The sequence below is a fragment of the Accipiter gentilis genome, unplaced genomic scaffold, assembly GCF_929443795.1.
Source record: "Accipiter gentilis unplaced genomic scaffold, bAccGen1.1, whole genome shotgun sequence".
Lineage (NCBI taxonomy): Eukaryota > Metazoa > Chordata > Aves > Accipitriformes > Accipitridae > Astur > Astur gentilis.
The window spans coordinates 1,023,377-1,048,538 of NW_026060956.1; the positions used below are offsets into that span (position 1 = coordinate 1,023,377).

The window sequence follows — 25,162 nt, forward strand, 5'->3', positions numbered from 1 at the left end:
TTACAGGATTAGTAAGAAACCACCTAAATGGCGCCGCTTCTGTGGATCCTTAAGGTGGTGACCCCCAAGCCTGGGAACTCCCAAACCCGGGACTTCCAAACCCCAGCGACCCCCAACCAAGGAACCCCCAAGTCCAGGACGCCCAAACATGGGAGCCCCGAAATCTGGGAACCCTGCAACTCCCCCAGCCCAGCATCCCCAAACACTGGGGCCCCCTAAACCCCAGGCACTCCCCTAGGATTGAGACCCCCAAACCTGGGACCCCCAGACCCTTGGAGCCCCCAAATTCCAGAGCCCCCAAAGCCTGGGGATCCCTCAACCCTGGAAACCCCCAAACCTGGGACCCCAAACCCGGGACCCCCTGTGAGGGACTGAAAAGGTTAATGTCTCCAACACTGTGGTGGGGCAAGTTCTGCTTAAGGACATAACAAGGAACTCTGCCCAGCAAGGAACCACAGGTGAAAAGCAGCCCATCAGCACCCCATCAGCAACAGGAGAGGGAGGGGAAGGCATGCTAGAGGGGGCACAGCTCCCTGTTCTCATATGCTGCTCTTGATGTGCTGAGCAGGGCAGCTCACCATGCATGGCAAAAGATCACATCTGCAGGCAAGGGGAAGTTAGTCCCCAAACAACCCCCAAGCCCACAGACCTATTTCCCAAAGGCTACCTAATTAGCATAAGGAGTTTGAGTGCCCACCCAAAGGAGGGGCAAGGATGATAAAAGGACACACAAACTGAAGCCCCAGGTGTGCAAGCCCACTGCAACCAGACCTCTCAGCTGACTGGACCCCTCGGCTGACTGAACCAGTGCTGGCCCCAGGACTGATGAAATCACCTTCTCTCTCCCTCTCCCTCCCCTCCCTCCTGCCCCCTCTCCTTTTCCATGATGCCTACATCTCATCACTTTAGGCATAAACAGTTGACCAAGTCTGGGACTAAGAGCAGATCCAGCTGCCCCTAGGCTCCTCTCGGAGAAGGAGCCTAGAAAGCAAGGGGGTCTGCTCTGAACCTCGTGACTCAACAGGAAGGCTCTCCTCATTGTCTTCCCTGAACTGATTCCCAAATAAGCAAGGCCTGTAGCGTATCTTTGGTGATGTATGGTTATCACATGTTAGACAGTTTGCCAACATAGTTTCATGCCAATTTTTGTTGCGAGCATACGAATTCTTGCGGTGAGCATGCCAATTCTTGTGGTGAGCGAGGAGAAGTTGAGTTTTGTGAGTTAAAGGATCCCTGGTGTTGTTTCACCTTAATCCTGACATGGGAATCAGCAAACCTGAGCCATGGTCCTGAGAAGTTGGGACGTGACACCCCCTAAACCCTGGGAACCCCTCCCCTTTAGCGGGGGAAAGACAGGGAGCAGCAGTAACCGGCTGACCGTACGTGGGTGGTGAGGAGCAAGAACAACAGAGAGGGCTAGGGTTTTAGAGGCCTCTGGTTTTAATGTGACCTCAAATCAGAAGCGTCTTCCATCAGGAGCCTGCACCAGGGCCTGCGAGAGAGCTGTAGCCATCACTGATGGAGCCGCCGCAGTAGCCATCAACAGAAATGATAAGACAGTGTACCATTCCGTGCCTCAGAAAGAAAGAAAGAAAGGCCCGACTACAAAGGTCATAATGACGGAGCTGTTTAATGAGGTAACTTCGTTGCCACCCTTCTGGTGTAAGTCTATCTGTGGCAGGAGTCTGCTGCCCGATAGGAGTCCACTGCCCTGTCCGTGTTGGCCTTCATGCGCGCTGCCAGGCGGGAGAACGTCCGTCCACTGGAAGTGCCCTCCAGGCTGAAGAGGTGCTCCAGTAAGCAAAGACAGCAGCTCTGCCGCAGCAGCCAGGCTAGCCTCTTCCTCCTGCCACACGAGAGAAACTGCTTGGCCCAGAGGCTCTAGCTGTGCAGTGCTAAATGGGACAGGGCCGGGGGAAAGCAGGGCGCAAGGAGGGAGGGAGTGTGGGGCTCTGCCGTCCCCTGGTCTACCCGCACGTGGCTCCTTACTGCCTCGGTCCTGCTAAGGCCTATGTGTCAGGTTCAGGGTGGCCTCAAGCCTAGGCAGGTTGGGCCGGGATGCCTGGGACCAGGTGGGAAATGGGCTCTTCCTCCCCTGGCTTCTCAGTTCTGCTTCTTACCGGGCCTCCTGCGGAAGGGAGGATACTCTTCTGCCAACAGAAGAGGCACACGGCAACTTTTCCACCTGAGACTTGGCAAAGGCTCCAATGGAGGTCCGGGGGAATTGTCTTCCGAGCAGGCTCAAAGCCTCCCTGAGCATTTTCTTTGCCAGCTTCACGTGCCCCATATGCCAGCAGACCTGCAGAGGAAAAGGGAAACATCCTGATATGGACTAGTTGCCCAGGAGACTGCAGGAATCTCCAAGTGGCTGGAGATGCCAGGGATATCCCCTGCAACCGCGGAAGGCATCCAGCTCCGTCCCCCGGGAGATCCCTCCAGACCTGCCCGTCTCTTACCTCCCCTTTGAGGCTGAAGAAGGTGGCCTCTTCAAAGCAGGCTATCACATCTGCTTTCTTCTCTAGCGAGTTCCTCAGGACCTCCGCTTCGTTCAGCTTCATGAGGGCCTTTGCGCAAGCACACAGAGAGCAGGTGAGCGTGGGTGCAGAGCCCATGGCCAGCCTTGTCCTCCCTCATCATTGCCTCTGGCATCTGTCTTAAGAGGGCCTGTTTCTCCCCCTGGTGACGCCCGCCCAAACACAGTCACACTGTCTCAGGGCACAGACAGGCACCAGTGATCCTTCAGACTGCCTCCCTGCTAATGCCCCTTGTGCTAAGGGCACAGTGCCTTGTGTCTCTTGCCGCAGAAGAGGCAAACCAGAGGAAAAAGTCAGGGTCTGACCCCAGCATTTCCCTTCCAAGGTCCCGCAAAGGCATGCCCGAGTGCAACGGCCAGGCAGGCAGGCAGGCCTCTGGGCACAGTGCGTGCTGGCAAGCAGGGCAACTCACCATGTAGCTGTTGGAGACATGCAGGTAGGCAGCCGCAGACTCCAGAAGGTAGTAGAAGGCTCTGGCAGCATCGCCCATCGCCACGTAGTGGCGAGCCAAAGGCACAAGCACCGATTCCACGATGGCTTTGCATTCACATGAGCATGTACCGCTGTGCTTTCTGTCGGTCTTGCTGGGCAGCTCAGCTGTCTGTTCACTCTTTGCCAGAAACCGTCCTGCCACACTAGTCAGAGGACGGTTCCCAGGAGAAGAAGAGAGCAAAGAATACACAGGCATCACCCGTACTGCTCTTTCTCCCCACAGAGATGGCATCAAAAGCCCTTTTTCAAAGCGGAGCACGAGGCCATGGGCACGTATGACCCGTACAGGTGCTTTGTAGGTAGGGAGAAAGACAAGCTGGGCTTTCTGTCACCCCTTCCCACAGGCAAACCACCCGAGTCCCCGGGGCAGGTTTTCCCCTGCAGATTTTGCAGTGCTACTCTGTAGGAACTGGAAAGCAAGGGCTGCTCCAGTGTAGTGTGATGATCGCTCTGAGCCCACAGGCTTCCTCAAGCACTCCCTCATCTCCATGGCCATCTCCTCCCACCTCCCACCCCACAGAAAGCCTCTTCCCTAAGCTGCAGTCACAACTGGCAGCCAAATGGCGGCGCTTCCTTTGTCTCCTCTGGACACCCTGAGCTCACTGCCTTCCAAAATCGTCAAAACCGTGTCTGCTCACCCAAAATCCTCCTCCAGGAAAGCCTGCTGCTGCTGCAGAGCACCTGCAGCATCAGGAAAGAAAACAGGGGGTTAGACACCTCCTCACATACCCCAGGGGAAGAACTACTCTCCCTCTCCCAGCGGGCTGGGGATCACAAGGATCCTTGCAAGGGCCACGACACACTGCGGAAAGTCTGCAGTGGCCATCCTCACCTCCTGGGCTCGTCCCTAGCAGATGTCCTCCCACCCCATCCCCAGCACAGCCCCCCTGGGGTCCTGGAGGGCCCAGGCTGTGAAGCATGGTGCACAGCATACCCTCAGGGGCGTGAGTCCTGTCCCTCTTCAGCTGTTCTCCTGCGAGCACCAAGGCCTCCCAGCTGTGAGGGTCGCCCTGCTCAGCAGGGCCCTGACTGCTCCCTCCCTCCTGGCTGCTGGTGACAGTGAAGCGGTGGAAGGCAACAAAGTCCCCTTGGCTGCAGCTCTTGCATTTGTGCGCGTGCCGCTCCAGGAAGGCGGCGCACTTGCGGTGCAAGGCGACCCGCTGTCTCTCGGGCCACAGCTCGTAGGCAGCCTCCCGCAGCAGTGGGACACAGAAGACCAGCACGCCAGACTGCCGCTCCGTGGTCTTCTTGCTCAGAGAGGGTCTCTCCACACCTGCAGGGCAAAGGGCCTTTGCATCAGCCTGAGCTGGGGCCAGGGCTCAGGGCCATCCCAGCCGGGGCATGAAAGTCATGCCTTGGTGAGCATCCTTAGCAGCAAACCAGCGCTGCTGCACACCGAGCCTTGCAGGACGAGGCAAAAGGGCCCGCCTTGCCTTGCTGATGCTAGCACAGCCCTGGGGACACAGTGCTCAGCTGTGCTCCAGACAGGAGCTGGGGATGTTGCCGCCAGCCAAAGCAAGCCCCGGCCAGTGCTTTCTCTCCGCTCCTGGCAAGGCAGTCCCCAGCCTCCTGAGCTTCCCCTGCTGCACCACAGGGGAATCAAAGCTGAATAAAAGCCTCTCAAAGGCCCTGGGGCACTTTGGAGGGCATCTTTGATCCGGATGCCGCAGGCAGCTGGGAGAGGATATCGGTGATGGCACATGCCCTCCCGTGCCTGCGCTACAAGCAGCACTTGAAGGCAGAGGAGCAGAGGCACTTGGGACAGCTGGTGGGAGCGCAAAGCTAGCGTTCTTTGAGATTGACTTGCAAGATCTTTGAACAAGCCATCCCGAACCGCCATGCCTGCCTGAGCTCCACCCAGCCATTACTGGGGCGGAGGGGGGAAGTGCCCCATGCCCTGGCGAGCCCCACCAGGACACAGCTGGGAGCTCCCTTGGCCTCTTCACTGCTACCACTTACCACTCTCTGCCTGCCGAGAGCTGCCTGGCCCCTTGGCAGGATCTCGGACATCTTCTGGCACCTCTGTGGTTTTCAGCCACTTAAGGATGTTGTCGCTCACCAGCACGTCCAACAACCAATTCATCTTGTGCCTGATGCCATGAGGAAATATGTGTGACAGCAGCTGGGTGGTAAACACTGGCCCGATGACAGCTGCAGACTTCAAAACCGTCTGCTTCAGTGGCTTTATCCGGTCCAGCTGGGCCAGCGCAATCTCTGTCAAAAAGAAGCAACACCTCTTTCTCTCTTGCCTGTTCCCCATGCTGAGGCCGGAGAGGCTGGAAAGTCTCAACACATGAAATGGGGTGGACTTTGGCCTCTTCTCCTCGGCACTGCACCTGCTGGGCAATTGCAACCCAGGGCAGGCGTCTTCAAAATGGCTCCGCACCTGTTGGAATCGCAGGCCACAAGGCCTGGGAAAGAGCGAGACGCTCAAACAAACACTCGCCCACCTGGGGTGAGGAGGGCAGGATCCAGCAGGTACATGCGTCCGTGATGCGCCCTACCAGATCTGGAGTAGGGTTTTGCCCAACAGCGCACACAGAAAACACAGAACCTTCCCCACCGCAGAGGTGGACTCAGAGCTCCCCACAATGGCTCTCTTAACTTGGCCAGACAATACTATGCCTTTTGTTTGGTTTTCTTTTTTTTTTTTTGGGGGGGGGGGGAGGGGGGAGGGGGCGAGGGGATGGGACAGAACAACGTAATAGCAGGAATGCTTTAGCATGACGTTTCTTCAAGGTTCATACAAATGGCTATGGCTAGAGAGGAGGGACAGTCGTTGACAGCTCCCCCATCCAGCTCCCCTGCCAATCCACAGAAAAAAACAATGGATTTGGTTTGGATTAAGTGCCTTGAGAGCGCCGTTAGCTGGGGAGCTTAAAAAGAGAATAGCGAGGGCAAAGTCCCGATCACAGCTGAGTCAGCGGCAAGTCAAAGACTTTTCCCAGCAAAGGATTTGCTTCTGTGAGAAAAGGGAGCCATTCTAGTGTTGCACCAATAGCCTTTTCTCTCCTGCCTGCTGCTGGAAAGCAGCCAGCAGGCTCACAGCTGGTTCACACCCAGGAGGGGAAAATGGCTGCCCGCAACCCCAGGCCTGTTTCTGGTCGCACTGGAGCCACCTTCCCAGCAGAGCCCCCAAGCTGAGAGGGTGACTCTGCAGCACACAAATGCCCGGCCTCCCTCTAGCCAATGCCCCGCGAAGGGGCCCCAGCACAGCCGCGAGCCGGCAGAGCGGCTCTCGGTCCCTCACCTTTCAAGGTGGTGGGCAGCACCGTGTTCTCCGGGTTCACGTCTGGTCTGATGAAGCAGACCGTGCCATCATTCCCTGCGCTGGAGCTCGAGGTCGCTGTGAGGGGTGAAGCCTCAACTGCAGAAGCTGGGTGGAGCAAGAGAACACGAATAAGGCAATTTGCAAAGTAACTTGCGGCTTGCAATCGTTTCAAAATTCACCTGAGATGGGACAAGTCCCACTTCACATGGTCCAGTGCAAGCGCATAGACCTGCACGCGCTGAACGTGGTCATTAAGCACAGCAAAACAGGTTCCCACTGCAAGCATTTCTTTGCATAGCCCTCCCAGAACAGACAGGTGTTCTGCCTTCAGACCAGCTTTCCCAGACAGCCCCTCAGTCAAAGCTTCTGGAGTGCCTAGGGGGCAACTGAACGCCCGCGACAGAAAGCAGCAGCATTGCTGCCTTCCACAGGGCTACCTCCACAGCCAGGGAAATTGCCAGTGATCATGCAAAATGCAGCGTCAGCCCTGGCTGTTCCCAAGGCCACAGCACTCTGGCTGGCATGGCCCTCTCGGTGGCATTGCCACCGTTTTCTTCCGTTACCAGCACCCTTGTGGGGATTTATGGGTTTGAATTCAAGTTTCCCAGGCCCGTCCCTCGCCTCAAGCTGGGGTTTGTTCTCAAGTGAGCTGGCGTTGGGCCAGGGTAAATTACGTGCCCATTAGAATGCCTAAGAAACACCAAAACCGCATGTGCTCTGGAACTGTTTCCCCTGTGTTTTAGACCTCCAGCCTCCCCCCCTCCCCCGCCCCCCCCAAAGAATTTAGGCCCCTCCAAGCCACCACAACTCGCTAGCCCCTGCTTTGGCTGTCCCAACAGCAAGGCACGCAGGAGCCCACGCATCCGCCAGACCACGTTCTGCACTGCTGCAAGATCTGACTCTGCCCAGATCAACGGGGGAATGATGGGGCAAGACTGTGCTGCGGAGAATGCGCCGCAGCAACTCGCTAGTCAGCAGCAAAGGTGCTTACTGATCAGGCTCTCCCAGTTGTCCTCTGCTTTTTCACCCCGCCTCCGGGTGCGGAACAAGAGCATGTTGTTGCAAAGAAGGCAGCCCAGCAGCTCCTTGCAGTAATACGGGATCCCCGAGCTTCTTTGGATCAGGAACCTGGACAGGAACAGACGCGGCAGTGACCACCACAAGAGGAGTAAAGTGAAACACGGTTCAGGTGGGCGGCGAGTCACTTGGGCAATACAGGGTAGCCAGCATCTTTGTCACAGCTGCACCTCGCCTTTGAATGGGACAGTCCTCTGCTGGTTTGGGCTTTTGGCCCCCCCCGAACCTCCGGCCTTCGCTGAAGTCCATGGGAAAAGAATTGCGGCCAACGGCCAAAGCACAGAGCAGCGAGCCCTGTCTTTCCTCTCCTCAGGAGCCTAGATCCTCTCTGGCAGCAGGGCAGGCCTCTGTCCCAGGGAATCTCCCCCACAGCCTGGCCACCTAGACCAAGGCCTTTTCACAGCCCAGCCACACTTGGGCTCGGGACTCTTCCTCCCTTCCTCTCTGTGCAGCCACGAAGGGCTGACACTTCCCACGCTCCGTGTCTCGGCAGTGGCCCACTCTCAGCTCACGCCTGCCAGGACAAGGCATAACAAGCAACCCACCTCCTAGAGTACTCGCTAGAGTCGGTGATGCTTCTAGTGGCCCTGCGCTCCCTTTCCGGGGGGGCTGATTCCCGTCTGTGGTCTGCATAGGTTCAAGCCTTCAGGAGGAGCTCCCCTGCCTCCAACTTACCTCGCTAGATCCCTGGAGATGCTGTCCACTCTAAGGTTCTGGCAGACCTCCTGCACCACAGCTGAAGGTTTCAGCTCATCCAGATGAAGATAGGTGATTTTCTGGGGCATTGTGGTGTCTGCTGCAGCTTTGCAAAAGCCCTCTGTCCTTGCGTAGCCCGGCGCCAAGCTCATGACCATGAAGCAGGAGACATTTCGGAGCACGGGTGACATGATACTCCAGGAGGCAGGGTCGATGAAATGGGCATTGTCGATGACAAAAATGCCAAATTCTCCTCCAATGGTCTGAAAAAAAGCAGGATGTTCTGAGGACAATCCAGTGGAATCCCAAGTGTCTTGCAGGGGAGGAGACTGAGCCTCTGTCTCTTGAGAGGATGCTCTGAAGTCTCTCCCCAGCTGCTTCCCTGCTCAGCAGCTTACTGACTCAATTTCTTTGAGATTTTAAGGTCACACCTAACACCACCTGACCTGCAGAAGGAGGCAGCTTGGGCAAGGGAATGCAGAAGCCATTGCTCCTTGTCCAGGGTACACTTGACGGGAGGAAAGTTATGGGGTGTGTTTGTGGGGCTGCGTGGAGGAGGGTGGATGTGGGGGTGGGGGGTTTCTCAGGCCCTGAAGGGCGATGGCCCGGGCGTGTGGTCCTCCCAGCCACTCACACTGCTGTGGTGCAGAGCCTGCAGCCAGCAGGCTTGTTTTCCTTCTCTGACCCAGGAGGAAGGAAGGAAGGAAGGAGAAAGGCTCACCTTCTCCAGCACTTTTGCCCAAGTCAAGCGCAACTCCTTTTTTCTTTCAATTCCACGCATCTCGCGAACCTTGTCCGAAACGGGAAACTGGCCAGAAAAGCAGAGTCAGGCAGAAGCATCGCTCCGGGGCTAGGCACATGAACCCAGCAAGCAAGACCGCAGAGCAAACTGCCTCTGCTGGCCTCAGCACCTTACCTCTCCCCAGCACAGGTGCAAGGAGCCACAGTGGGGGCTGCACCTGGAGCCCAAAGCAGAGGCCCTCTGCTGAGGGTCGCTGGCAGAGCTGGGGCTTGGGGGTGGGCTGAAGAGCTGGTTCTCTGCCTGTAGGAAGCTTGGGCTGGCTGGAGCAGACCACTCGCCCAGCACCAGCCTCTCTCCAATGCCACTTCCAAGGTGCTGAACAAGGCACCAGGCACCGCCAGATGCAGCGCAGGACATGAACTCACCCTGGAAAGGGAGCCCCCCAGGGCCCAGGAATGGGAAACCTGTGCTACCACCCCCATGATTCCCACCCCCGAGCTCAGGCACTCCCAGCAGCGCGCCCACGCAACATCAGACCCAGAAAAGCTCATGAGAAGGCCTTCTCCAGGGCCAGAGAGGCCTCTTGCTCTCACCTCGACAAGGAAAATGTCATTGAGGAGACAAAAGCTGCTCTCTTCAATTGTCCCTCGGAGCTTTGTCTGCAGCGTGCACTGCCTGGCACCGCACGGTTCACTGTCCTGGAGGCCCAGGGCCCTGGCCATCAGCGTACGGATGGCAGAGAAGGACTGCCTCACGTTGACCTCTAGCAGTTCCATGGCAACTACCCTGCCGTGCAAAAGCAAAGGGGACTGAGATCCCCAACAGCCCAAGCCTTCCAAGACAAAAGGGGTGCAGATGCCCTTGGGGGGGTGCTCGTCAGCCACTCGTCTCAAAGTGCTTCCCAGAGGAGGCCAAGCTTTTCACCCCTCATACGAGAAAGGGCACAGAGGGGCAGTTGCTGCCAAGCCCCTGGGAGAGCCGGCTCCAGACTCTTGTGTCTCCACAGCGCCGGCCCAGGTCTCGCTACGTCCCCCCTGCAGAGGAACTCACGGGGCTAAGGGGCAAGGATGGAGCAAGTGGTGGGTTTGCCTTTGGGCTCCAGACCTTAGCAGCCTGACTCCCAGACCACAGGAAGGCTTTTCTGCCCCAGTGCTCCTTCTGGGAAGGAGCAGAGGGCAAGCAGGGCTTCCGAGACAGGCCACCCTGCTGTCTGTTGCGTCTGGAGTCAGATCAAAAACATTGGGCTCGGGCTCTTTCCTTCTATCTGTGCCTGGCCCAGAGGTGAAGGAGGAAAGGCCATGGCTCAAGAAGCCACCTCCAACTCCCCAGAGGTGTAGAGGCGGGAGCAGAGCATGCAGGTGCTCCTAGGGAGCGTCTCCAGGAGGCCTTCTCGGGAGGCTGCAGTCCAAGGGCCAGGCGCACCGGCAGAGGGGACGGACTGTTCTATGGCTGCCAGGTGATGGGCAGGGGCAGCATCCCAAAGCTAGAGGTCAAAAACCTGTACCTGTGGCCAGCAGCCTGGCCTAAATAGGCCAGTTCGGTAAGTAAGTGGCTCTTTCCGGAGCCCATCGTGCCCTCAAATGCCAGGATGTGCCTTTGTCCTAAGTCCTCATAGGCTTTCAAGCAGCTGCCAAAGAGGTCAATCTCCTTCTCCCGACCTGTGAAGACAAACAAGAAAACCAGCTGCTGGGTGTGCTGAAAAGCAGAGAGATGCCGCTTTGGCTGGCACCCTCCACCGCAGTTCCCTGTCCCGCCACCACTTCCACCAGCCTGCCTGCAGCCAGGCCTCCTTCCTGCCCACTCATCCCAGCTTTTTTACCTCTGCCTTCCTCAGAGCGGCAGCGGGCCCGCCTGCCCCACAGTGCAGCTTCCATGCCTTCTTCCCCGTCCCGCCACCCTCTGCCCTCCCACAGACACAGAGGTTCAGCCGGCCCCATGCAACTCCCCGCAGTGATCCAGCACAAGAGTGGAAGAGATGATGCGAGTCGCTGCAGCATCTCCTCGCTGTAGCATGAGCCACAGGGCACTTCCTGGGAGCTGAGGCAGCATCCTCAGTGTCTTTTGGCTGGGCTAGAGTGAATTTTCTTCAGCGATAGCTCCTACGGTGCTATGGTTTGGATTTGTGACCAGACATGGGCGTTGATAACACAACGATGTTTTGGTTATTGCTGAAGAGCGAGTGCTTGCACAGCGTCAAGGCCTTTACCATTTCTGACGCCGCCCCGCCAGCGAGCAGGCTGGGGGCACACAAGAAGCTGGGAGGGGGCACAGCCACGACAGCTGACCCCAACTGCCCAAAGGCCTATTCCATACCATATGATGCGGTGCTTGGCAAGAAGAGCTGGGGGAAAGAGGGAGGAAGGGGGGACGTTTGGAGTTACGGCGTTTGTCTTCCCAAGTCACCGTTACGCATGATGCAGCCCCGCTTTCCTGGAAATGGCTAGACACCTGCCTGCCCATGGGAAGCAGGGAACGAATGCCTGATTTGGCCTTGCATGCTTGCGCAGCTTTTGCTCTACCTATTAAGCTGTGCGTATCTCAGCCCAGCACTGTTCTCACTTTTAGCCTTCCGATTCTCTTCCCCATCCCGCTGGGGGGAGCGAGTGGCTCTGTGGGGCTGAGCTGCCTCCCGGGGTTAACCCGTAACAGGGCCCAAAACCTCCAGCAAGACACCGAGGGATTAAAGGCACCCCGTGGGTCCTGACATTGCCATGTCTACGCCCAGGTGCTGCCAAGAAAGGATCTCTGAGGAGTACAAGGGGGAGAACCCACCACCGGAACTCTCCCTCAGACTGGCAGAAGGCAATCGCTTTCCTGATCCCAAAGACTGGGATCAGTTTAGCCCCCAGGCGTGAGCAGCTCCGTAGCTGAAAGGTACCTTCGTACCAGGTCTGGAGCACGGCAAGGCAGCACCAGGCGCCTCACCCTGCTTTCCACCCCAAAGAGGTCAACCAAGTAGGGGCCGAGAGAGGCCGCACTTCCTTAGGGCCTCTGCAGCAACACCATCCCTGGCAAAAGCTTCTCCCATCCCAGCGTGGCACTAAAAGGTACCAAGGGGAAGAAACTGGGCTTCAGAAGAGCAAGGCATTCTCCACCTACCCAGTAAGGGGGTGTACTCTGACCTCTTCTTGGCAAGACCCATGCCAAATATGCTAGAAGCAGGGGAAAAGAAAACACAAGTCAATTAGTTGGTGAGAAGCCAGGGGACACAGAGAAGCAACCTGGCATGGAGGGGCAGGATGTGCTCCTCGTGCACCTGCTTGCCTTTCGAGCAGCATGTTTCCCCTGTATGCACCCCCACCCAAAGTTCAAGCTGCACGCGAGGACAGCTTCAAGCATAAAGAAGCCCAACAGCCATGGCAGGACAGGAGAATGTATCAAGAGTCCACCACCAGAGGCCAAACCAAGAGAGACACCGGAGACATGTGAAAGGAGCCAGGGTGTGCTGTTGGCTAGCACACGCTGGCCAAGGGAAACAAGTGTCTTGGAAAGGAGGACTTGTGTCACTGAACGGGTTGGGATGCCAAGCACCTAGCACCTTTGGCTCAGCTCCTCCTGTAGTTTCCAAGAGATGGCAATGTTAACATTCAAACCGTCATCCAAAGCGAAGGTCAAATCCTGGCCCAGAGGAAAAGCTGAGGTTTCAGCAGGAAGACATGAGGAAGGGTGTCCCCATGGTCCACATTTCCCCATGGGAACCAGGCTGGCCCAAAGCTTCCTGCTCGGAAGCGGCTTGTCCCAAAAACCTCCTCGGGTCAGCATTACCAGGGCATGTGGTGGAGCAAGCACAGCTGAAAGCCATTTGGACAGAGCCTGCAAGGCCAGGTTGTGTCTGCCAAGACAGACAAACCTTCCCCAACCCTGTGGCTTCACTCCCGCTCTCTTAGCAGCAGGAGACAGCAGGGGAGAGAGGCAAAAAGCCTCCCGCACCAGGGCTTCTGACCGTCTCAGCCACAGGCAAGGGAGACCAGCTTGGTCTCTCTCTGCCTAATTCCTCTTTGCTGGCCAAGGCTGCACCCTTGATGCCACAATCCCCTCGTCCAGCCCTCTCGGAGGTCACTCACCTCTTCTTGGTGATCCCCACATATTGATAGACAGTGCCAGGATGACTGAGGCCTTTCATCTTTTTCTCCGGCAGCTCCTTGAAGTAGTAAGGGGGCAGCCGAGAGGAGGCGTAGGTCACTGCATCACAGGACACCAGCCCAGGGTAGTGCACCATCATCCGGGCTGCCAAATTCACCTTCTGGCCAATGACTGCCAGAGAGAGAGAGAGCGTGCGAGAGCGTGCGTTGACGTACCCGTGCGACCAGCCCCGTGGCGCCCTTCCAGGCCAATGGCTGCCTCACCTCCAGCACAGGCCAACCCCACAGCGGGATCAGCAGAACCCAGGGGAACAAACGGCCACAGAGCCCATTCTCCTGCCACGGGCCAGGACCCGCACTGCCCGGGCCGCTCCTGACCGGCTGCTGGGAAAGCCCGCTCCCAGCCTGCCTTCCTCTCCCAGAGTGCTATGCTTAAGCAGGCCCACGCCAGCCTCCCGCGCCTCAGACACATGCCTCCTACCTGTGTATTCATGCCTCAGAGGGTGGCCGGTGACTCCGCAGAACACCGTCCCACTGGTAACTGCAACAGACACTGCCCTGGCACACAGGGAAACAGTGCAGCTTCAGCAGCGCCCCAGGCGCAGTCCTGCCCGCCCAGATTCATCCCTTCCCGCATCTCCCCTCGGCGCTAGCCTGCCATCCTGTCCTGCCAGCGCGGGTCCCGGGGACGTGGAGAGCTCAGGGGCGCAACATACCCACGTTGCAAGGGACAAAGGACGGGGGTAGAGCGCATGTGGGATGTTTTGGACACTTCCCCTGAGGCCACATTCCCTGAGCTGCAACCTGCAGAAGGCCACAGCCCTCTCATGAGCAAAGAGGGAGGGAAGAAGGCACCCACGATGTCACTGCCTGCGATGGCAGCAACCGGAGATCAGGTGGCTGGACCCCATCCCTGTTCATGGGCCAGTCGCCCAGAAGGGCCTGCCTCTGGCACCAAGGAGCCTCTTGCCCTTGCAAGGGCTCGTTCCAGCACGGTGGCTAGCAGGGTGTGCTTGGTGGGACTCTGCCTGGCTGCCGAGGGCTAAGTCCGGGGCTTGCCTGCCACCTCTCAGGGCACTGCCTCCTTCCTGCCAGGGACAAGGCAGAGCAAGCTAGAAGACACGTCTCTTTCTGGGAAGGCCCCTTGCGCCATCCCAGGCAGCATGCACCCCCACCACACACTCACTCTATTTCCATGAGCATCGTGGAGCAGGAATTGAAGATCTGAATAGCACTCTGCAAGGCGTGAATGCTCTCGTAGGGCAGCTTTTCTCCACTGAGGCCAAACACACAGAGGAACATGCAGCCCTGCCAAGGACGGATGCAGCACATCTTGCTACAATGCCTAAGAGGGAGCCTCTCCCTCTTGCTCACCGCCCACCCCCTCAGGGTGGGGGGAAGCGATTGCTCCCACACACTCACTTTGTCAAACAGGACGATTTTGTTGATTTTGCCTTTGTGAGGACAGAGGATTTCTAGCATCATCCTGCTGGCATCGTGGATGAGGGTGCGGATGTCCACTGTGCTGATTCCTGCAGTCAGCTGCAGTTGGACAAAGAGGCTGGTGACTGGCCGTAGCTCAGAGAAGAGGTCCAGCGGCACTCTGTCATCAAGCTGGAAGACAAGAGCATGATGGCTTCACCCGCCTGCTCTCCCGGGGGCTTACTCCCCATACCAGATACCGAGGGAGAGCAGGCATACTGGCAATAGCAGGTACTCCCCGAGGAAGGGCTAAATCCTCCTCTCCGTGCAAATGGCGGGCAGGCTGCCCAGCCTGTGGCAGGCAGATACCGAATCATTAACGCAAATGACAAAGGAGAGAAAGGTGCTCCGGTACCACCCCATCCTGGGACGGGTATGGACATGAGGGGCGACCCGCAGGGATGCTCTGGGGACTTCAGTGCAACCTCTCCTTTATCCCTCCGCCACGACCGCAGCGCACCCAGAGCCATACCCACAGAAAAGACAGGCAGACAGAAGTCTGCCTCCCACCACCCGTATCTCTCTGAGGACAACACACGCAATGGTGCAGCACCAGTGCCCCCTGGCTCAGTTTCCCCGCGTTGTCTTCTCAGGGTGCGTTTTCTTCTCTTTGTCTGTTCTCGTGAGAACTCCATCTCTGCAATGCACCACTTCCTCTGCCCTCCAAAAATGCAGTGGTGGCCTGCACCCCAGCAGCGGTGGCCTGGACGTACCTTCCCGAGAGCAGCTCCTGACATGTACTTGCTAAGCATGTCGTACGCATTAGCGCCACCGGGCAGGAGAAGAGCAGGTCTCATGGCACCTGAGGAGAGAAAGAGCAGGTGGTCGCAGGGAGGACAAGACTACGAGGTGTTGGAAAGCAGAGGCTGGCACGGGAAACGGGGGAGAAAGAGTCTTCTGTGTTTGCTCATGTTGCCACCTCCAGATGCTCACGGCAGTGCTGTCCCCTGGAGGGAGAAGGCAGCAGCAGCCACTGCCCCAGCTGATGCACGCGAGGGCCAAAAGCATGAGTGCTAGCCGAAAGGAGGAAGAGGGCGCAGGTGGTTCCTCTCTGGCCCCTGAAGCAGCCAGGCCCCACCTTTCCAGGCAAGCCGCGAACAAGGTGAAGTTGGCACTCACCTTCCCCTTCCAAGCGCTGGCTCCTTGGGTGTCGTACAAGCTTGCGTAAAGCGTCTTGGCGTTCTGACCAAGACATCGGATCCATGCCTGTAACCTGGAGACACACGGCGTGAAGGCACTGCCACCGGCCTCCCCAGGAGTCCCAGGGGACAAAGCCTGCCCTCCACCGTCACTGCCCAGAAAAGGGGAGAACAAGCCCACCTGGCTGGATGGGACAGCAGTGCTTCCTCAGAAGCACCGGAGCTGGGCAGGCATCACCCAAGCATCCCCCAGCTGTCAACAACAGCGCCATGACCCACAGAGGACATTGCTGGTGGGGCCAAAACCCTCCCAGTGCCTCCCGACCCCTCAAACCAAGCAAGCCCAGACCACCGTTACCCCTGAGAGGGAAGGACAAGAGCTTCAGCTGCCCACCCACTTCCACAGCTCCAACTCTCTCCACACCCAGCTCCTCAGCCTTCTGACACCTCCCTCCTTCACGTCCAGGTCTGGGTCCTCAAAATGGCTCTACAGGCCATGCCACCCACCTACCTTCACAGCTCTTTTGCCTGTAAGGCGCCTGGTCCTGAGCCGCTGCTGCTCACACAGCTCCCAGGAGGTGGCTGAGAGGATTATTTCACCTGCATTCGCAAGCTCTTCGGCCTCACAAACTTCATCCAGGGCCTCGCCACAGATCAAGAAGTACTGCCGCCTCCTGTCTCCGACTACCAGGAGGTCCATGGGCCCTGCAGAGATCCCTGGTGAGAGAGAGAGGGAGAAGCGGCACTGACACAGGGAAGATTTTGAGCTCTACAGCCCCCAGCATCTCAGCTGTTCAGAACCTAATCTGAAGCCCAGTGGGGAGACTGGCGTTATGGAAGACGAGGCATCCTCCATCCTACTCAGGGGCATACTGACACAGGTCCCTGAAACGGGTGTCTAGAAATAGACAGTGTGTTGAGAGTGCCGGGTGTCTTAGCCAGCAGCCTGCCCAGAAGCCCAGCAGCCTGCTCAGAAGCCCAGCAGCCTGCCCAGAAGCCCAGCAAACCAGGCGGGCTTGACCACTGCCTGCTCTACTAACGTGCAGGCAGGTTGTAGCTGTCTGCTTGACAACACACACGACAGCCTGCCAAAGCCCTTCCCAGAGCCATGTGCAAAGCAGCTCCCCTTTGCTCTTTGTGAGAGGCAGGGGAGAATCCAGCAGGGCAAAGGATGCAAAGCTGCCCCCACCTGAAAAAAATGGAAAGATAACTACCTCCCACAGACATTTGTGCTAAATCAGACAGTCGAGGACCCTAATACTTGATCTGACGCCCGCTTTGCCTTTAAGCTTCCTCTGCATCTGCAAATGCACGCAAACCCAGCCGGCCTGGTCTCCCATCCCCGCCCAGACTACAGCTGGCCCCTTAAATGCTCGCAGGAGGTGCTTTCCTTTGGCACTAGCCCCAGGACGGATCCCCCCATTCCCTGCCAGCGAGAAGCACCCCGTGCCACAGCGCCCGTACCTATCTTCAGCTGGATCTTCTGACCCACGTGCGTGTCACGATTCCCATACTTCCTCTGGATCTGCCGGCTACATTGCAGCACCAGGCTGATGGTCTTAGCCAGCTCCCGGGGTGGTGCTCTCCACAGCACCAGCACAGCATCCCCTGGGGAAAGTGAGGGAAAGGGAAAGGCTCTGCTGAGACCTGACTCTCCCCGACCTGCGCTCAGTGGCAGGGACAGCAGAAACCGGCCGACGCGCTGAGGAAGATGGGCCTGTGGGAGGGCATCGTCCTGGAGGGCCAAACCCTGGGCACCGGCACACCTCTCCTCTCCCGGGCCAGCCACAGCGGCCGACAGCCGGCAGCGCTGGCACCCCCTGCCCCGAGCGCTCCTCTGCAGCTGCAGCACACCAGGGCCTCCTCCTCCCCTCGCAGCCTGGCAGCCCGAGCTCCGCCATCACCAGGGCCTCCCCGCCCCTCACCACCACCCCGACACACACCTTTGGCTGCGCTTTCTCGGGGGTCTCCTCCTCTCAGTGCTTCCTTGCCCCCCCACCCCCAGCCCAGGGTCCTGCCAGCAGGGGCAGAATGAGGGAGGCCACAGCCCTTGCCAAAGCCAAACCGGAGGCAGGCAGGCCCAGGGAGAAAGAGAAGCCTGGAGAAGGGGGGGTGCGTGAGTGGCCAGGAAGCTGGCTCAAGGTGCTGCACAGAGCCTCTTGAGAAGGAGAGCACAGCAAATGGCCGCCACAACAGTTAAATGCTGCAGGTCAGCACACGTGGGCATCGTCGTCCTAAGTACATACCAGCAAACTTAAAGATGTCTCCTCCAAAAGTCAGCACCTCTGCGGACAGAGAGAAGGAAAGGAAGAGTCATGGGGACACCTTCTTCCAGAAGCCACAGAGCAAGCCCCTCTACCCCGAGAGGAGCACCCAGGTGAGGGTGCACCGTGGGCCACAGCCCAGGAAAGCACCGCTCTGGCCTGCCTCCCGGGCTCACAGGGGCCACAGCCCTGCTACGTGCACAGCAGGCACGGAGGCAGGCCTGCGAGCTGCCACCAGATCTCAGAAAGGTGGAGGCTGGAAGGGACCTCTGGGGTCCATCTGGTCCAACCCTGCTGCTCAAGCAGGGCTGCACAGAGCCAGCTGCCCAGGACGGTGGCTACATCGTTTTTTAATAGCTCCAAGGAGGGAGACTCCACAAGCTGCCTGGGCAACCTGTGCCAGCGCTCGGCCACCCTCACAGTCAAAAAGCCTTTCTTGACGTACAGAGGGAACGTCCTGTGGGTCAGTACGTGCCTGGGGCGTGGCCTCTGCTCCTGACACTGGGCAGCACTGGAAAGAGCCTGGCTCTGTCCTCGTTGCACCCTCCCTTCGGGTTTTAGACACATTACTAACATCACCCCCCAAGCCTCCTCTTCTCTAGGCTAAACAGTCCCAGCTCTCTCAGCCTTTCCTCATAGCAGAGATGCTCCAGACCCTTCACCATCTTTGAGGACTCTCTTGCTTTGCTCTGCAGGGGCTGCCAAAGAGGTGGCCACAAATGTGCTCACGGTCAGCTTAGAAGGGTCAAGAAGTCCCGGGTGAAAAGGCGCCCGTGAGGGTGTCACAGACACACACAGACACACATATATATATCAGCGCCAGCATCCTCGGGTCACTTGTGCGCTGGCACTTGCTGGATGCCCCCAGCCTGCTCTGGGCACTAATGCATCACTGAGCCGGGTGTTCATGCCAGAAGCACAGAGGAAGCTGCTGAGAAAGCGGGTGCCTGCTCAGCCACAGCGGGGAGCAGAAGGGACCTGCGGCCGTCTTGACTCACCAGGAGGCCCTGGCTGCTCTTGCTGTTCCTGCAGGCCACAGAAAGCCCCAGCCCTTGCAAGGAGGCAGGACCAGGCTGCCCAGCATGTCTACCCCCACCCTCCATGAGCAGCCTCACGGCCCGATGCCAGACAGTCCCGCAGCACGGCTCTTACCCTCCAAAATGTCACACAGGCAGGAATTGAGGGTTTGCGCCAGCTCATCAGTGCCTCTGTCTGGGCCGGCCCTCTGGATGAACTTCTCTGTCAAAGCAGTGAAACCTGTAACAGGGACACCCAGAAGTCAGGAAATGCCCACGTGGGACGAAGGACCTGGCAGCCAGTTCCATGCTGCCCGGCCCGACAACCTGTAGGTCACACCTTCCCACGTGCTGGCTCAGTGCTGGTGGTGGCAGTGGGTGACCGCCCAACATAACCCGTCCCCCTCTCTTTGGGCATCCCAGCAGAACACCTCAGCAGTGACAAGATGGCTCTCTCCTCTGTCTGGGGAGCCAGGGCAGGGCTCCAAAGGGCCTAGCGTGTCCCAAAAAGGCTCGTGTCCGTGGTTGCTCCTCCCTGCTCACCCCACCTGAAATATCCGCAAAGAGCAGCACTCCTTGGACAGCCTGAACGGGACTGATAATCTTGAGGCAGTCCTCAGCAATGAGACTGGGGAGAAAAGCTGCTGCTTTCTCCAGCTGTGAGTGGTAACGGTTCCTCTCCCAGGCAGAAGCCATCATCAGCGCCCTGTGGCACACGGGGTACCTCAGGAGAAGATGGCCGTGCCCAGCTGGGAGGACGAGGACCTCACCACACAGTGCGAGTTGCACAGTGAGCCCGGGGCCTCTGTGCGGGACTGGCCCTCTGCCCTCACGGTGGTGGTCACAATCACCTGGCAGTGACCTCCTCCGTAGGTCATCGCTTACCCATCATCTGTCCTCAAGCAACACAATCAGCTAACAGCGACATCGTCTGTATGTCATCGCCTGCTGAGCAGCTGCTGCCGTGACCCAGTCTCCCTCCTTGACGCTGAGCCAATGACTCGGAGGCAGCCAGCGCCACCCCACTTCTTGGAGGACAGTGCCGAAGGGAGGCTCGTGCAGCGACCCGTCGCTGAATTTGCAGCTACCTAACTAAGGCCTTGCACCCTAAGAATGGGTCTTTGGAGGCTCCAAATGAGGCTTCACACCCTAAACGAGGAGCTTGGCCCCTAAAATGAGGCTTTGGGCCCTCCAAATGAGCATTTGAACCCTCCAGACTGCAGACTGGATCCTAAAAAGGAGACTTTGGAAGCTAAAAACTGAGGGTTGGGGCCTGAAAATGAGCCTTTGCACGCTGTAAATAAGGCTTGGGCCTCTACAGCGGAGGCTCTGGCCCTTCCAAATCAGACTGTGAGCCTTCAGAATGATGCTCTGGGCCCTCAAAAAGAGTCTTTGCACCTGAAGAGTGGGGCTTGGAACTGATGAATGAGGCTTGGACCCTAAAAATGAGGCTTTGGACCATAAAAAGGAGGTTTCCGAGCCTAGAATTGAAGTTTTGGACTCTAAAACAGAAGCTTTGGGCCCTAAAAGAGGGGTTTGGAGCATAAAAATGAGGGCTTGGAAACTCAGGATGCAGCTTGGAGCCTCAAAGCAACTGGCTGGATCCTAAGCATGATGCTGCTCTATAAAAATGAGATAGCTGTTCCTGTGCACGTAGCACCCCTGGTCCTGCCCCTGGTCCTGCCCCTGCTCCCTCCCTTGCCCCAGCTGCCCCCGGCCCATCTCTCGCCTGTTTCTCCTGAGGCCGTTCAGCCTCTGCCCTCTCCGGCAGAGGAACTGGGCCACAAGTGACATCACAAGCATCTGCACAAGCCAGGTTCCTGGGCCTGCCCTATCGGCAGTGACATAAACACCACCACAGGATCCTAAAAATGAAACTGTGGCTTCTTCAAAAAAGGCCGTGGGTAATGAAAGACAGGTTTGGACCCTCCAAATGAGGATTTCAGCCCTCAAAAGCAGCCTTTGTCACTGCAAAGAACGGGGGAGATGCTACGAATACGCTTTGGACCCTGACAACAAGGTGAACCTATTGGTTCTTCTATGGCCCCCCGAAATGAAGCTCTGATGCCAAATACAGGGCTTTGGGCACTACATTTGAGGCTTAGAGCTGTGAAAGGCGGGTTTGGACTCTCTGAAGGAGGGTCAAGGCCTTAAGAGTGGGGCTTTGGGCCCTAGAAATGGTGCTTTAGAAATGAAAATGAGGCTCTGAACCCTGAAATTAGGTTTGGGGCCCTCACATGATGCTTTGGTACCAAAACCTAAGGCTTTGCACCCTAAAAATGGGTCTCTGGATGCTCAAAATGAGGCTTTGGGCCCTCAAAACTGCAGACCGAATCCTAAAAATGAGCCTATGGTCCATGAGAAGGAGGATTTCGTCCCTAAGAAAGAGGCGTTGGAAGCTAAAAATGAGGCTTTGGGCCTGAAATGAAGCCTTTGGACCCTCAAAACGACGCTTGGCACCTTCATAATCAGACTTGAAAAAATCGTTACTCACAGGATGTAGTCCTCATCACGACCATCACTCTTCTTGGCAGCAGAGGGGAAAGCTCTGGATGACAAAGGATATCAGGATGCGCTCCAGAAAGAAAAGACCAGTGCAAGAAGATCCCCGTCACCTAACTGCAAAGGAGTAATTCTAGCTCAATGAAACGGGTACCCAAAATGAAACACACAGAACAGCATCCATCACTGAAACTCTTTCAGTGTCAGTTTTAACTGCTGCGGATCTGCCGGCAGACAAACTTACTGTCACAGGGCCCCAAAAGGAGTACTAATGAGCAAACAGAAACTCTACCCATAGCCCATATCTGTCTAGCCTGTAAAGGTAAAACAGCTCAGCCTACAGCTCTGAAGGTATGGACCAGTTCATCCTTACATCCTGTGTCTACCTGCTCCGTGATCTGTCTACAAACTGAAATCAGAATCACCTTTGAAAGAGGATGGAACTTGGGGGGAAGGGGGTTGAAAGGAAGACATTGGTGGAAGAAGGGAAAAGTGTAGGCACGCAACGCAAAATGGAAGGAGCCAAGTTATCCCACAGACCAGCTCGGGCCGACTCCCTTTTGCTGGCAAAAAGCTGTGCAGCTGGGAGGAAAAAAAGCAGACTTTGGTGCTGGGATGCACACAAATGTCTGAGTTCAGCTCTGAAACAGCAGAAAAACCTTGTCAGGGCTCCTTTCCACTGTCCTGCTACCTGGGTGCATGCTGCAACTTCCTTGTTTCCCTGAAGTCCTCCCAGACTAACAGGGACGTGGCACCTGTCCAGACCACGTGCCACGACGAAGGAACGGTTTTGATCATGAAGCGGGTAGCAGATAACTGCATCTGCAGAAGCAAAAGGGCAGCCACGCCTCAGCTTCAGAGATGCCCAAAGCTGCCCCAGAGCAGCTCCTGCTGCTGCCCCGAGGGTGGCCAGCCCTGAGCCAGGGTGCAGGTATCTGAGCTGGGATGAGGTGGGAGAGACTGGAAAACAATTCATGGAGAGGAGGCGATGGAAGAAGGTGCAGCGTATGTGGCACCTGGGATTAACTGGCACCCTCGATGTTTCATATCTGGGTCAGTACTGTACTTGCAGATGTGTTGTGCCACAAGCGGGGGTCGGTACCCGGTGCGCAATAAGCCAATCTTACACACAGATTCATTACAAAATATCCCCAAATACAGAAAATGCATTTTACCACAAGCTACTAAAAATGTGGTGAATAATACTTGAATATGCATTAATAATATTTTTTAATATCGAACTAGAATAATTCAAAATCCTAGTTTTGCTTTGAGACAGCTCAGGACCCCACTGGAGTTAAGTGATCTTGTACATGGCACTTTGCAGGAACAGGGCCTCAACTTTTTCTACCGTAATGCATTCTCAGCTCTTAATGATTGTTTCAGTGCAATATGAAGGGCTGAAAAGAGACAGAAAAACACCCACACATTGAAGGATAACCTGAGAACATGCAGGCACATCTTGCCTCCTGATGCAAAATGTGAGGAAAGAGTAAAGAATTTAGTTTAACAAGAGAATGGCAGCTCCTAACAAAATTCAAGCAAGATCCATGCAGTACTAACAGAAAGAGAGGCAGCCAACATTTCCCTTCAGAAAAAAACCCACCAAAACTCTTCACAGTCAAAAAAACAAACTGTGAGAGATATAAACTTCTGATTCATACTGCCAAAGTTGCTGGCCAAATGTCCAAACTAAGAGGACAGCTGATCAATCAGCTGCCAAGGAGATTACAGATCTCATACCCTGTCTTAACATCATCTGCTAGTTTCAGTCCGAATCATCAGAACCTGCAGAAGCACAACCACAAAGAGCCCCTTCTTATGTCGAGGTTTAACTTGGAGATCATTAGGATCAAGTCACTACCTCTTTCTACAATGCAGGTCAGCATTTTATCTACTATATTGCATTCTAGTTTGCCTTAGAAGCATGTGCCACGGTACTTTGCCGCTTCCCCCCCCACATCCCGCCCCAGAACAGGCATTTCACTTCAACACAGACATTTTGTAATTCCAGCATATAGGCAAACATCAAAGGTATTCATCTACTTTACGTAATGGCTTTACCTGGGAAGAGTACAGCTTCACCTCAGGGCAGGTTGGAAGAGAAGATACTGACTAGCCCTCACACTCCCAACTTCAAGGCATTCTGACCAAAAGGTTTGGGTTCAAACCTTCTATTCAGCACAGAAATAAATAGAAAGGGTTGCCTGTTGCCTGCTCAAAGAGAGTATGTGAGAACACAGCAAAACCACTCTCAAGCATGCATTTTTCTTAAATGCTAATAACCTGTTGGATTAGCAAGGGAAGTTCTACCTTGCTGCACGCTGCATCTGATTATTTTTTTGATTAAATCACTTAGAGAAAAACCTCGGAAAAGCAGATGAAAGTGAACAGTTTGGGGGTTTTGGCTTCATTGTGGTTTTAAGGTGGTTAAACAAGCAATTTTATTGCTTCCACTCTCCAGAAGCATTTTCTTTGTTTAATAACGGATGAGAGTTTAGCCAAGTAAATCCAAGAGGTACTCTTGTTTCTTCTCAACGAAGCAGTCGTCATCATCTGTTTGCGCTTGCCAAACACACATCCAGTAAGACCAAGAGAGCAAGGGCTCCCATCTGCTCCGTTTCCCTTGCGTGGCAAGGAGGTCGACAGCAACCAGCCCGTGGGAGCAGACAGCTTGCAAACAGCCACCGCGCTAAGGAACGCAGCCCACTGCTCAGAAATCACTGGCCTCTATAAGGGCTTTCCATAAAGGTACAAATGAGAAGGACAAAAGAAGGACCAAGTATCTACAAGATCAGAGCAGAATGAGAAAGCCAAGAGCATAACTTGCAACACTCCAAAATGAAAAAAAACCACCCAAACAACTTCTTACGAGGATGTCACATCATCTTGGAAGACCAGTGCACTTGCCTGGGCGCCAGCAGGACCCAACAATTCTTTCTCCTGAGATTTTCATCACCCGTTGTGGCAAGCCACTGGGCAGGCCTCATTAGCCATATCCTCAACAGCTTTAATTGATGACTGTAGCCCTTGGGACAGACAAACAAATGACAGGCTAGCCAAGGCTGTAAGGAAGAAAGAATCCCATGCTACCTCTACATATAACAAGCTCTTTCTGAGTGACAGGAGACTTGTACTCCGGGAGTAAAGGTGTCCATTTTAAATGACAGATCTACTCAGCGGGATCGCTGTCTTCACAAAGAGGCACTCCTACTCACCCTGCCGCAAAGGCGGCAAAGAGGAAGGGAATGTCTGAAGAACACACAGCCAGAACCAGAACCGAGCTGGGATGGCTGCCAAAAGCCTCCAGGCACATCAGACCACAGCACACTCCACATTGCTTCACAGGTCTACTTGCCTACTGGCTAAATAACTAGTTTGTCTCCCTCCCTCCCTCTTTTCCTTTGTAGTACTGTACATTGCTGACAGCGGCCTACTGCAACTTGCTTACCATAATTTAGCTTACTAAATGCAGTAATGCATGCAGGTATTTTATAGCACCTGAACCAGGAAATCGTTTTTTTCTTCACCGAACCTCCCCAGAAATACATAAAGGCCCATCCTAGCCAAGCTAAAAACACACAGGACACAATTAGCTTAACATTTAACAGAAGGAAGCATGTTGTATGGAGTCAAACCCCTGCAAGTATGTGGAATGACAAACTGGGTATCTCCTCATCTCGTTACGCTCCTCCATGCTAGCACCCGCTCCACTCCCAGTCTTCTCAGACACACCCTGAAGATCCATTTAGCCTAACTGGTTCTATAAGCAGTACCAGACTCCCCCAAATGGGGAAGAAGAGTATAGGTGTGGAAAACCAATTCCTAGAGGCACACTAAACACAGGGGAGAAGAAATTATTCCA

General features: G+C 56.0%; 1 protein-coding gene across 1 annotated transcript; it reads right to left on the minus strand.

Moving 5' to 3' along the window:
• Positions 1-1,668: 1,668 nt before the first annotated feature.
• On the minus strand, positions 1,669-24,613 carry LOC126037209 (adenylate cyclase type 10-like). Its single transcript, XM_049797474.1, is given in 26 exon segments — positions 1,669-1,846; positions 2,121-2,299; positions 2,457-2,564; positions 2,947-3,161; positions 3,961-4,299; positions 4,986-5,240; positions 6,277-6,393; positions 7,289-7,425; positions 8,050-8,333; positions 8,792-8,878; positions 9,406-9,598; positions 10,317-10,470; positions 11,912-11,964; positions 12,877-13,066; positions 13,376-13,452; positions 14,081-14,202; positions 14,317-14,508; positions 15,090-15,178; positions 15,496-15,589; positions 16,027-16,232; positions 16,980-17,123; positions 17,762-17,800; positions 18,932-19,036; positions 19,344-19,506; positions 19,508-19,623; positions 24,559-24,613. Coding segments are annotated over 26 exon segments (3,891 nt in total).
• Positions 24,614-25,162: the final 549 nt, after the last annotated feature.